The sequence below is a fragment of the Oryctolagus cuniculus genome, chromosome 2 (genome assembly GCF_051225735.1).
Source record: "Oryctolagus cuniculus isolate XC-2025 breed Fujian yellow rabbit chromosome 2, ASM5122573v1, whole genome shotgun sequence".
Taxonomy (NCBI): Eukaryota; Metazoa; Chordata; class Mammalia; order Lagomorpha; family Leporidae; genus Oryctolagus; species Oryctolagus cuniculus.
In genome coordinates, this window is record NC_142868.1 from 1,791,382 (window position 1) to 1,804,087 (window position 12,706).

The window sequence follows — 12,706 nt, forward strand, 5'->3', positions numbered from 1 at the left end:
AACTTGAGTAAATTTTCAATGGATGAACATCTTTTCTGTGTTTTATTTTTTATGATGCTGTTATCTTTAGGTTAGTTTAGCCTACACTTACGAAACCAAAGACACCTTGTGTTTGGTGCTGACCATCATGAATGGAGGGGACTTGAAGTTTCACATTTACAACCTGGGCAACCCTGGCTTTGATGAGCAGAGAGCCGTCTTCTATGCTGCAGAGCTGTGCTGCGGTTTGGAGGATTTGCAGAGGGAACGGATTGTATACAGGTAAGAAGGCACTGCCTGATGCAGCCTGCACACACGGACGCTGTTTCTGCTCCCGCTAGGAACTGTCAGGCTGGGCAGAGGGCACTGGGAGCCAGCCTCTCAGTTTGCGAGTCCTGGGGTGGTCACTCCCACCACTGGAAGTGTGTCCAGTCCGAGATGGGCCATGTTCATTTCTCTTTAAGCTCTTATAACTTGTCTTTTTGAAACCAAAGGTTACCCTGGTGGATTAAACTAGTGCTCTTACATATTGTGTCAGTTCTGAAAGATGCTCACTACATCCCCAGAAAATAACATTAAATATCTTGACATTCTAATATTTTTTTTGCGTCTCAAAATTCATTAAAGAAAAAGTAATTAAGCATAATTGCTAGAATTAGTTTTGTGTAACCAGAGTGCTTAGTTTTAGGCAAAAGTGATTTTTTCCGCCTGTCCTGTAAGTGCTGAATTTCCTGGCTCCGAGTCTGACTTTGGCTCTAGCCTAACCCAAGCTGTTGTGGGTATTTGGGGAGTGAATCAGTAGATGGGAAGTCCGTCCCTTTGCCTCTAAAGTAGGTTAATTAATGACTATGAAAGGAATGACCATGAAAGGAATAAATAAGTGGCTATGAACACTTTGTGGTACTCACAAAAGTAAGCAGTGAGCTGGCTGACAGTGTTTTTGAAGTATCGATAACTTTGTTCTCAGAAAAGTGGATCTGTGTGATTCAAAGAATTAGACTGACTTCTGGGGGAGATTCGGGCAGGCATTGTGATGCAGCGTAGTAAGCTGCCACTTGGGACGCTCCCGTCCACACCACAGTGCTGGTTCTAGACTCAGCTCCTCTGCTTCTGACCCAGCTTCTGCTACCATGCCAAGGAAGACAGTGGACGATGGTCCAAGGACTGGGGAGGACCTGGGTGGAGCTCTTGGCTCCAGCCTTTGAGCTGGCTCAGCCCAGGCTCTTACTGGTGCTTGAGAAGAGACCCAGTGAGTGGAAGACCTCTGTCTCTGCATGCCTGTGTTCTCACAGTAGGCGGTCTGCCAGTTCAGGAGCAGTGCGGTAGGTATCGGGGGTGTTCTGTGCTGCTGTCTTCTGCACACAGGGTGTCAATCACCAAAAAGCAGTTGTTGAGTCAGAATTTCTGTAAGAGTCTGAGCTCTTTCACTTTATTTCTAAGTAGCATTGTGCTCTCAGAAATCACCTACTGTGGTGTGAATAACAGAGAATGTTGCCAGAAATGGTCCAGATGTTTACTAAAAACAGTCGTAGAAGCTTAACGTTTCAGGTCACTCTGGCACTCATTGTCATTTCATGTCCCCAGCAGTCTTGTGAGGTAAGGGCCGCGTGGGCCACAGGTGAGCTGTGCGCTGGGGGCAGAGCACAGCCGCCCATCTGTGGTTCTGCATCCGAGGGTAATTGAGAATCTAGTAGCAGACTGGAGAATGGGACCCAGATTGATTGCTTTTTTTTTTTTAATTTTAAAAATTTATTTGAAAGGCAGAGTTACAGAGAGAGAGAGGGAGAGACAGAGGGAGAGACCTTCCATCCATTCATTCCCTCCCCAGATGACAGTAATAGCCAGGGCTGGGTTGGCAGAAGCCAGGAGCCAGGATCTTCTGAACTCTCCCATGTGGGAGAAAGGCAGAGCAACAGAGAGGGATGAGAGAGGAGAGAGAGAGAGAGAGAGAGAGAGAGAGAGAGAGAGAGAGAAGGAGGGAGGGAAACGGAGAGAGAGCGAGAGAGATCTTTATGTGCTGATTCACTCCCAAAAGCCACAATAGCTGAGGCTAGGAGCCTAGAGCTCCATCGGAGTCTCCCATGTGGAAGCCAGGGTTCCAAACACTTGGGCCATCGTCAGCTACCTCTCAGGGTGCATTAGCAGGAAGCTGGGTCAGAAGAGATCAGTTAGGACACCAGCCAGCACTGCAGTATGGGATGCAGGTGTCCCAAGCAGGATCTTAACCACTGTGCCACAGTACCAACCCCTGAGCTGTTTTTTTTTTTTTCTTTTTAGACAGAGTTATAGACAGTGAGAGAGAGAGACAGAGAGAAAGGTCTTCCTTCTGTTGGTTCACTCCCCTAATGGCCACCAAGCCGGCGCCACGCCCATCCGAAGCCAGGAGCCAGGTGCTTCCTCCTGGTCTCCCATGCGGGTGCAGGGCCCAAGGACTTGGGCCATCCTCAACTGCCTTCCAGGGCCACAGCATAGAGCTGGACAGGAAGAGGAGCAACCAGGACTAGTACCCGGCACCCCAACCAGGAGTAGAACCCGGGGTGCTGGCACCGCAGGCAGAGGATTAGCCAAGTGAGCCACGGTGCTCGCCACTAAGCTGGGTTTTGGTTTTATTTTTAAAATAATTTATTTCAAAGGCAGAGGGACAAAAAGGGAAGGAGAGACAGATCTTCCATACCCTGGTTCACTCCACAAGTGGCCACAACAGCCAGATATGGATCAGGCCAAAACCAGGTGGCAGGGACTTCATCCAGGTCTCCAGTGTGGGGGCAGGGGCCCAGTTACTGGGGCCATCATCTGCTGCCTTCCTGGGCACATTAGCAGGAAGCTGGATTGGAAGCAGAGCAGTTGGGACTGCAGCTGGTGCTTTGATATGGGATGCAGATGTCAGAGTGGCAGCTTAACCCATTGCACTGTAACTAACACCTGGCCCAACCTGGCCCAGCGCTGAGTTCCTAAGGACTGCTTGCTTTCCTTGTCATTGCAATGTCTTCAAATCTGCATAACCATGCCGGGCATTCATTTCACACTGTCACGTGTAGCTTGTTGAGATGAATTTTGTAGAATTCCTGTCCTGACACGTGGCTGCCCAAGCCTGTGACAACGTGCATGGCTCACAACATGCATGGCTCACAAGGTGCATGGCTCACAACGTGCACGGCTCACAGCAGGCATGGCTCACGGCAGGCATGGCTCACAAGGTGCATGGCTCACAACGTGCACGGCTCACAACAGGCACGGCTCACAACAGGCACGGCTCACAACGTGCACGGCTCACAACAGGCATGGCTCACCATGTGCACGGCTCACAACGTGCACGGCTCACAACAGGCACGGCTCACAACAGGCACGGCTCACAACGTGCATGGCTCACAACGTGCATGGCTCACAACAAGCATGGCTCACAATGTGCACGGCTCACAGCAGGCACGGCTCACAACGTGCACGGCTCACAACAGGCACGGCTCACAACAGGCATGGCTCACAAGGTGCATGGCTCACAAGGTGCACGGCTCACAACGTGCATAGCTCACAACAGGCACGGCTCACAAGGTGCACGGCTCACCTTCTGCCCTCCTGGCTGCCCTCCCTGCGGGTGTCTCCGGGTGTTTCCCCGCAGTGGCTGCCCTCCCCGCGGGTGTCTCTGGGTGTTTCTCTGTAGCACTCGCGATGACAGTGCCAACTTCGCAATAACTGAGCATTGTGTTGTTTTCTTTCCTGGTAGAGATTTAAAGCCTGAGAATATTCTCCTGGACGACCACGGTAAGTGAGCAAACCTCCCACCTGTTAGAGGGACTCGTGTACAGGAAGTTAGTGTGCACTAGCCAGGTACTGAGGATGGAAACAACAGCAAAGATAGATACCCGGGGACATAGCTGCGTAGCTAGATGGATGGACAGACGGATAAATAGTGTTGCCATTCCGCTGCATTTAGGCAAGAAGCACAGATGGTCAGAATTCTCAGCTCATGACAGAATTGTAAAGCGTGTGAAAATAAGCCCAAAGCAAGCCCATCTTCTCTCCACAGTTTCTCGCTGGGGACTCACATCAGATTGCGATTTTCAGGTTAGCCCACTGCCCTGAGTGCTGCCTTGTCACACGGCACACCACAGAGCAGGGTGCCGATGGCCGCATGGGACCTGTGGTGGAGAGTAGGGCCTTTGGGGGCTGCCTCCTTGCCAGCAGCAGGAGACCCACTCAGGCCCTGGTTTTCCTGTGTGATGATCGTATCTAGAATGTCATGGCTGCAGTAAGCAGCGTCGGAGGGGAGCTGTTTATAGTGATTTTCTTTGCTAAGACAGGGTCTAGTGAGAGCGTGTGAGAAGGCCACAGTCACTCCTGCTGGAGAGAAACAGGGATCCCATGAAGGCCTTGCCGCTGTCACACCTGCCCAGGGCTTTCCCGCCTGTTCCCTCGTTTATGCACGGAATGTTCTCACTGAACGGGAGGTGATTCCAAGACTTGGGAGGTGGCCTCCCACAGCTGTGTCCCTGTCTGGTGACTGAGCCTGTGCAGAGCTGTGTGCAGCTGCGGAAAGGCAGGCGTGCCCTGTGGGAAATGGGGTGGCCTCGGACCTCAGTGCAGAGCTGCATGCGGTGCGCTGCCCTTTGTGTCAATCAGAGAGGGAGTAAGAGGAGAGGAAACACAAAGCAAGGGCCAACCAAGCCCTGAGGAACATCGGGGGAGCAGGACATGTGGTGGGAAGGGACCCGCAGGCCAGCTGTGCGGGTGCTGGAAGAATTGCCCCGGCCACACAGAGCCACGCAGATTTGCTGAACGCTGGGCAGGGAAGCAGTGGGCGGGCACCTCAGGTAGGCCCACAGCTGCTGAGCACATCAGTCCCTCCTGAGGGGTCTGTTGCCTCTGGGCAGATAGCCAGAGGCTGTCCATTGCAGTCCAAGAAGCATACTTGTAGGAGTGTTCCTCCAGTCCAGGCAGGTGACTCGCATCTCTGGGTGGGGCTGGAGGACCTGTGCCAACCACCATTAACTTGGGGGCTCCATCGAATGCCCTGGGGCTGTCCTGCACAGGGCGGGGAGCAGACGGCATGCAGCTAAGGACGCCCTGTTAGCTGTAGTTAGATTTTCTCTGCATAGCTCCCTCCTCTCGGAACTTTACCCCTCAGATCTGAGCTGACCCCTTTTTCTCAAATTCTCATCTCTGTCTCCTTAATTTAGTAAGACATCTGCTCTGCCCACGTGCCGCCCTCTGAGCAGCACTCCCGGGTTCATCAGGGTGATTTTAGGGTCAGCTCGCTGTTTCTCATCCTTGGGGAATCACAGGCCTCTGCTGCCTGTTGACTGTATTTTAATTTTTAAAAAATATTTATTTACTTGAAAGGCAGAGTTACACAGAGGGAGGGAAATAGAGAGAGAAAGATCTTCCACTCGCTGGTTCACTCCCCAAATGCCTGCAGCGGCCAGGGCTTTGCCAGGCTAAAGCCAGGATCCAGGAGCTTCTTCTGGGTCTCCCTCATGGGTGCAGGGCCCAAGCACTTGGGCCGTCTTCTCCTGCTTTCCCAGGCCACAGAGGAGAGCTGGATGGGAAGTGAAGCAGCCGGGACTGGCACCACTGCTCCTATGGGGTGCCGGCACTGCAGGCGGTGGCCTTACCCACTGTGCTACAGCACCAGCCCCTATGCTGTTATTTCATAGAGAGTCAGTAAATGCTTAAATTCTCCTAAGAACAGGCACCACACGTAATGCAGTTCTTGCCGTGAAGTGCTTTGGTGTCTCTTGCTATGTCCCTGGCTCCTGCCGTGTGCTCTCCAGAGAAAACCCCGGGCTATGTGTGAATAGTCGACCCTGTACACACACTACTGCTGGTCTGGCACAGAGTACTTGCTGTTTTGTAGTTGATATGGAATTCATTACGTATTTATGGAAAGAAAGAGTAACTCCCTGCTCTTATCTGACCAAGTCAGTCAGAGATTACGGGGCTCCCCGATCCACAGCCAGGCAGGCGTCAGTCTGATTCCTGCTGTCAGTGAGACAGCGTGCTGCGTGGAGTCTCACTGAGTGTGAGAAGTGCGGACAGTTGTAGGTTGTAATGTTCTCACAGCGTGGAATGCCGCTTTTCCATCCATGATTTTTAAGGTGACGTTTCTCCCCCAATTTTGTTGTTGCTAAAGTATCATTACTTCCTCCTGTGATCTCTGTAATGTATTTGAACGCACACAGGACATATCCGGATTTCAGATCTTGGCTTGGCCCTGGAGGTCCCGGAAGGGGAGACAGTTCGAGGAAGGGTCGGAACAGTCGGCTACATGGGTACGTGGGAGACTTGTTCAGGCGTCCTGGTCCTTTCTCCCAGGCGTCAGAGCATGCAGAGGCCGCCGAGGACACCGGGCTCCGGGATACTTGTGGGTGGTGCCGTGGTGGCATGAGGTCTCGCCAGGGCGGTGTCAGCATTGCTGGGGGGTCTCCCTGTCTGCCCTTCTCTTCTGACAGATGAGGAGGGAGGCCCGCGGAGGGCTCTGGGGCCTGAGGTTATGTGGCTGAGTAAGAGCAGCGCAGGTCAAGGCCGCGGTCTCCTCACTCTGTCCGTGTCCTGCCCTGTGCACGTGAGCCTCATAGACCCCCCTGGCCTCTCAAACCCCCTAGGGAATTGTCCCACCCTGGTTACTGCAGTGTCTGTGGGCACTGCCGGCCCACCCTCAGGGCTAACCTGAGAGCCCTGCAGGAAACCCCACGTCCTGGGCTTCTGGGCTCCTTGGCCTGGGAACAGGTGGCAGTGCCCTTGGGTGCCCTCAGCGGGAGGTTCTCTGTGGCACCGTTTTCCCACGCCGGTTCTCCAGCAGGGATAGGTAGAAGGCAGACAGCTTCGTTGAGATGCTTCACGTAACAAGGCCTGCCAGTGTGAAGCGTCTCATTTCTCTTGGGGTTTTATTGTATTCGTGGAGTTGTGCAATCAGCACTCTATAATTCAAAATTCCCCATTTTTCTCCTCCTGCCATCCGTGTCTCTGCGGATTTGTCTGCTCTTTTTAGTATAAATGGGGTCATGTGATATCTGGCTCTTTGTAACTGACTTCTTAAACTTAACACGTGTCTAAGGTTCATCCATGTGGTAACCAACATTAAAGCTACAGTGTACGATTTGGAATTAATTATAAGTTTAACACCACAGCTTACCTTAAATTCCCTGTGTTTGTTACGTAGCTCCTGAAGTTATCGATAATGAAAACTACACCTTTAGCCCTGATTGGTGGGGGCTTGGCTGTCTGATTTATGAAATGATCCAGGGGCATTCTCCGTTCAGGAAGTTCAAGGAGAAGGTGAAGCGGGAGGAGATCGAGCGCAGAGTGAAGACGGACACTGAGGTTTATTCCGCCAAGTTCTCCGCGGATGCCAGGTCCATCTGCAGGATGGTGGGTCAGGCCCCACCGAGCCGGGCGCGGCACCTCTGGCCCGGTCTGGGCCTTCTCACTGGCACTTAGCAGTGCACTCACCCCTAGGCCTGGCCCAGCCCCGCACCCACCGTCCTGATCTGCCGAAGGACTTCACCGGGCTCCTGTGTTTTGTTGTTGTTGTTTTTGATTTGTATTTATTTAGCTTCATTTGTTTGAAAGAGAGAGACATACAAAGACCTTCACCTGCTGGTTCACTTCCCAGATGTCCTTAACATGCAGGCCAAAGCCAGGAAACCAGAACTCAGTTGGGTCCCCCACATGGATGGTAGGGATACAAGACCTTGAGCCAATAGGCTAATCCTCTGCCTGCGGCACCGGCACACCGGGTTCTAATCCCGGTCAGGGCGGGGTGGGGCACTGGATTCTGTCCTGGGTGCCCCTCTTCCAGGCCAGCTCTCTGCTGTGGCCAGGGAGTGCAGTGGAGGATGGCCCAAGTACTTGGGCCCTGCACCCCATGGGAGACCAGGAGAAGCACCTGGCTCCTGGCTTCGGATCAGCGCGGTGCGCCGGCCGCAGCGCGCCGGCCGTGGCGGCCATTGGAGGGTGAAGCAACGGCAAAGGAAGACCTTTGTCTCTGTCTCTCTCTCTCACTGTCCACTCTGCCTGTCAAAAACAAAACAAAACAAAACAAAAAAACAAGTACTTGAGTCATCAACTGCCGCTTTTCAGGCGTGCAGTAGCAGGAAGGTGACTTGGAAGTAGAGCTGGGACTCCAAGCAAGCACCCTGACACGGAATGTAGCATTCCAAGGGCGTCTTGACTGCTCTACCCTTCTTCTTCTTCTAACCGTTTTAAAGGTATTTATTGTATAATTCCTGTAAGAAAGCTATTTAGACACAGCAAGATCACACATGAAATAGGAGTTCTATGTTGTTGAAAAGCTTACACAGTGCCTTTTCCTCAAATACGTATATATGCAAATAAGATGGGATTACGCCACAGTCTTGATATAGCCAGAATTTTGAGGGAAGTCAGAGCACAGACTGATCGTTGAAACACATACTTCACAAAGTTCATGGGAAAATGGAATTTAAAAAGCTTTATTTATTTATTTATTTGAAAGGCAGAGTTGCAGCCGGGGAGAGACAGAGGCAGAGAGAGAGGTCTTCCGTCCTCTGGTTCACTCCCCAGATGGCTGCAGTAGAGAGGTCTGTGCCAGACTGAAGCGGGAGCTTCTCCAGGTCTCCCGCTTGGTGCAGGGCCCAAGCACTTGGGCCATCTGCCACTGCTTTCCCAGGCCACAGCAGGGAACTGCATTGGAAGTTCAGCATTCGAGATTCAAACTGGTGCCCACATGGGATGCCAATGATGCAGGTGGTAGCTTAACCTGCTATGCCACAGCACCAACCCTGAAACTGGAATTAACAGATAAGTTTATTTGGGAGCAGAATACTTTTTTGAGGCCGGCGCCGCGGCTCACTAGGCTAATCCTCCGCCTAGCGGCGCCGGCACACCGGGTTCTAGTCCCGGTCGGGGCGCCGGATTCTGTCCCGGTTGCCCCTCTTCCAGGCCAGCTCTCTGCTGTGGCCAGGGAGTGCAGTGGAGGATGGCCCAGGTGCTTGGGCCCTGCACCCCATGGGAGACCAGGAAAAGCACCTGGCTCCTGGCTCCTGCCATCGGATCAGCGCGGTGCGCCGGCCGCGGCGGCCATTGGAGGGTGAACCAACGGCAAAGGAAGACCTTTCTCTCTGTCTCTCTCTCTCACTGTCCACTCTGCCTGTCAAAAAAAAAAAAAAAAAAAAAAAGAATACTTTTTTGAAACCCATTTTTTCATAATATGCATTTTCTGTGAACTTTTTTTTAAGATTTTATTTATTTATTTGACAGGTAGAGTTATAGACAGAGAGGAAGAGACAGAGAGAAAAGTCTTCCGTCCGTTGGTTCACTCCCCAAATGGCTGCAAGGGCCGGAGCTGCGCCTATCCAAAGCCAGGAGCCAGGAGCTTCTTCCCCGGTCTTCCCACGTGGGTGCAGGGGCCCAAGTACTTGGGCCAACTTCCACTGCTCTCCCAGGCCACAGCAGAGAGCTGGATCAGAAGAGGAGCAGCCAGGACTAGAACCGGTGCCCATATGGGATGCTGGCACTGCAGGTGGAAGACCAACCTACTGTGCCGTGGCGCCAGCCCCTTCTGTGAACTTTTAAAAATGCCCTTGTTTGAGGCCGGCGCCGCGGCTCACTAGGCTAATCCTCCACCTTGCGGCACCGGCACACTGGGTTCTAGACCCGTTCGGGGTGCCGGATTATGTCCCGGTTGCCCCTCTTCCAGGCCAGCTCTCTGCTGTGGCCAGGGAGTGCAGTGAGGGTGGCCCAAGTGCTTGGGCCCTGCACCCCATAGGAGACCAGGAGAAGCACCTGGCTCCTGGCTTCGGATCAGTGCGGTGCGCCGGCAGCAGCGTGCCGGCCGCGGCGGCCATTGGCGGGTGAACCAACAGCAAAGGAAGACCTTCCTCTCTGTCTCTCTCTCTCACTGTCCACTCTGTCTGTCAAAAATAAATAAATAAATAAATAAAATGCCCTTGTTTGTATGAGGACTTTTCAGATGAGATTGGGTTTTAATAGGCAGTAGAAAATTGATATGCCAATTTTTTTTTTTTTTTGACAGGCAGAGTGGACAGTGAGAGAGAGAGACAGAGACAAAGGTCTTCCTTTGCCGTTGGTTCACCCTCCAATGGCCGCCGCGGCCGGCGCGCTGCGGCCGGCGCACCGCGCTGATCTGATGGCAGGAGCCAGGAGCCAGGTGCTTTTCCTGGTCTCCCATGGGGTGCAGGGCCCAAGCACCTGGGCCATCCTCCACTGCACTCCCGGGCCACAGCAGAGAGCTGGCCTGGAAGAGGGGCAACCGGGACAGAATCCGGAGCCCCGACCGGGACTAGAACCCGGTGTGCCGGCGCCGCAAGGCGGAGGATTAGCCTAGTGAGCCGCGGCGCCGGCCCCAATTTTTAAGTAATGAACGTCTGTCAAGATTTGGTATCAGCTATTATGACAGAAGATTAACACTTATTTTCATACACCATAACTTCACTGTTCTGTACTATTGTCCTTTTTCTATAGTCTTCAAAAAATTTTTTTCACAATAAATATACACATGAATGGGCTTTAGTGATACATTTCAATATGTGTATCCAGTGTGTACTGACAAACGTTTGTTTTTCTTTGATTTTTTTTTTAAGATTTATTTATTTAATTGAAAGGCAGAGTTACACAGAGAGAGAAGGAGAGGAAGAGAGAGAGAGGTCTTCCATCCCCTGGTTCACTCCCCAATTGGCCACAACAGCTGGAGCTGCGCTGATCTGGAGCCAGGAGCTTCTTCTGGTCTCCCACGTGGGTTCAGGGGCCCAAGGACTTAGGCCATCTTCTAATGCTTTTTCTGGTCATAGCAGAGAGCTGGATCAGAAGTGGAGCAGCCGGGACTAGAACCAGCGCCCATACGGGATGCTGGCACTGCAGGCGGTGGCTTTACCTGCTACACCACAGCGCTGGCCTTGACACTGCTTTTTGATTGGAGCCTTGGAGTTCCTTTCTTGTTGTTTGCTATAAACTATGTTCTGTTTTTAGACCCCCAGCATGCTGTGTGACACTAGGAGCTTATTCCTTCAGGTTCCTGATTGGGTGCTCATGATCCAAACTACTCTGTCTCCCCTAGGCCCCCAGCCTCTATGAGTCAGTATTCTGTGTTCAGACTGAGTTTAGCTTCCACATATGAGGGAGAACAGGTGGTATTTGTCTTTCTGTGCGGTTTATTTCCCTTTTGACTGGGTTTCTCACGAGTCAGAGCAAACAGAGAGAGGATCATTCTTTGCTTTCTCAAAAGATGGTGTTGAAAGGGAAGAGTAGTACCAAGGTCATTCTGTCTTTAGAAACAGCGAAGCTGTTTCATTTCTTTGACGAATTTTATATAAAATTGAACATAAAACTAACCTTTGATATTTTGAAATAGGAAAGCCTTTCTCTTCTGCCCATGGTTGTTTTCTGAGCAGGGGTCACCAGCAGTCACACCAGCACCGAAGCGCGCGAGCACACGCGTGTGTTCACCAGCAGTCACACCAGCACCGAAGCGCGCGAGCACACGCGTGTGTTCACCAGCAGTCACACCAGCACCGAAGCGCGCGAGCACACGCGTGTGTTCACCAGCAGTTACACCCAATACTGAAGCGCACGAGCACATGCGTGTGTTCACCAGCAGTTACACCAGCACTGAAGCGTACGAGCACACGTGTATGTTCACCAGCAGTTATAGCCAGTACCGAAGCGCACGAGCACACGTGTGTTCACCAGCAGTTGCACCAGCACTGAAGCGCGCGAGCACACGCGTGTGTTCACCAGCAGTCACACCAGCACCGAAGTGCGCGAGCACACGCGTGTGTTCACCAGCAGTCACACCAGCACTGAAGCACGCGAGCACACGCGTGTGTTCACCAGCAGTTACACCAGCACCGAAACGCGCAAGCACACGCGTGTGTTCACCAGCAGTTACACCAGCACTGAAGCACGCGAGCACACGCGTGTGTTCACCAGCAGTTACACCCAATACTGAAGCGCACGAGCGTGTGTTCACCAGCAGTTACACCAGCACTGAAGCGCGCGAGCACACGCGTGTGTTCACCAGCAGTCACACCAGCACTGAAGCGCGCGAGCACACGCGTGTGTTCACCAGCAGTTACACCCAATACTGAAGCGCACGAGCGTGTGTTCACCAGCAGTTACACCAGCACTGAAGCGCGCGAGCACACGCGTGTGTTCACCAGCAGTTACACCAGCACTGAAGCGCGCGAGCACACGCGTGTGTTCACCAGCAGTCACACCAGCACCGAAGTGCGCGAGCACACGCGTGTGTTCACCAGCAGTCACACCAGCACTGAAGCACGCGAGCACACGCGTGTGTTCACCAGCAGTTACACCCAATACTGAAGCGCACGAGCGTGTGTTCACCAGCAGTCACACCAGCACTGAAGCGCGCGAGCACACGTGTGTGTTCACCAGCAGTCACACCAGCACTGAAGCGCGCGAGCACACGCGTGTGTTCACCAGCAGTTACACCAGCACTGAAGCGCGCGAGCACACACGTGTGTGGGTTGGGAATGGCCCAGAGCAGCCTCGCTGGTGTTGTCGTCTGTGAAGCAGCCTGTGTTACAGTCCTGCCCTGGGCCTTCCTGCCAGCCGGCTCACTCTGCTTGGAGCTGACCAAGCTTGTGTCCAGTGTGACAGACGCAGGGTGCTTCTCCACACAGGACCCTGCCAGGCTGCAGGAAGGTGCCATATGAGCATAATGTGGGAGACGAGGCCACCCCGGGGAGCTCGGGGGGTGGTGTTGGCCCTAAAC

At 52.9% G+C, this 12,706-nt stretch overlaps 1 protein-coding gene across 10 annotated transcripts in view; it reads left to right on the forward strand.

Moving 5' to 3' along the window:
- Nucleotides 1-12,706, forward strand: part of GRK4 (G protein-coupled receptor kinase 4) — an 84,726-nt gene that overhangs the window by 54,891 nt on the left and 17,129 nt on the right. For 7 of the 10 annotated variants that reach the window (XM_051836706.3, XM_070067979.2, XM_070067980.2 and 4 more), the window contains 4 exons: nt 71-261; nt 3,701-3,738; nt 6,156-6,245; nt 7,136-7,344. In XM_051836706.3, the coding sequence (XP_051692666.3) occupies nt 71-261; nt 3,701-3,738; nt 6,156-6,245; nt 7,136-7,344 (528 nt within the window). The remainder of the gene's footprint in view (nt 1-70; nt 262-3,700; nt 3,739-6,155; nt 6,246-7,135; nt 7,345-12,706) is intronic. The other 3 variants (XR_016228564.1, XR_016228565.1, XR_016228569.1) reach the window with 3 other exon arrangements.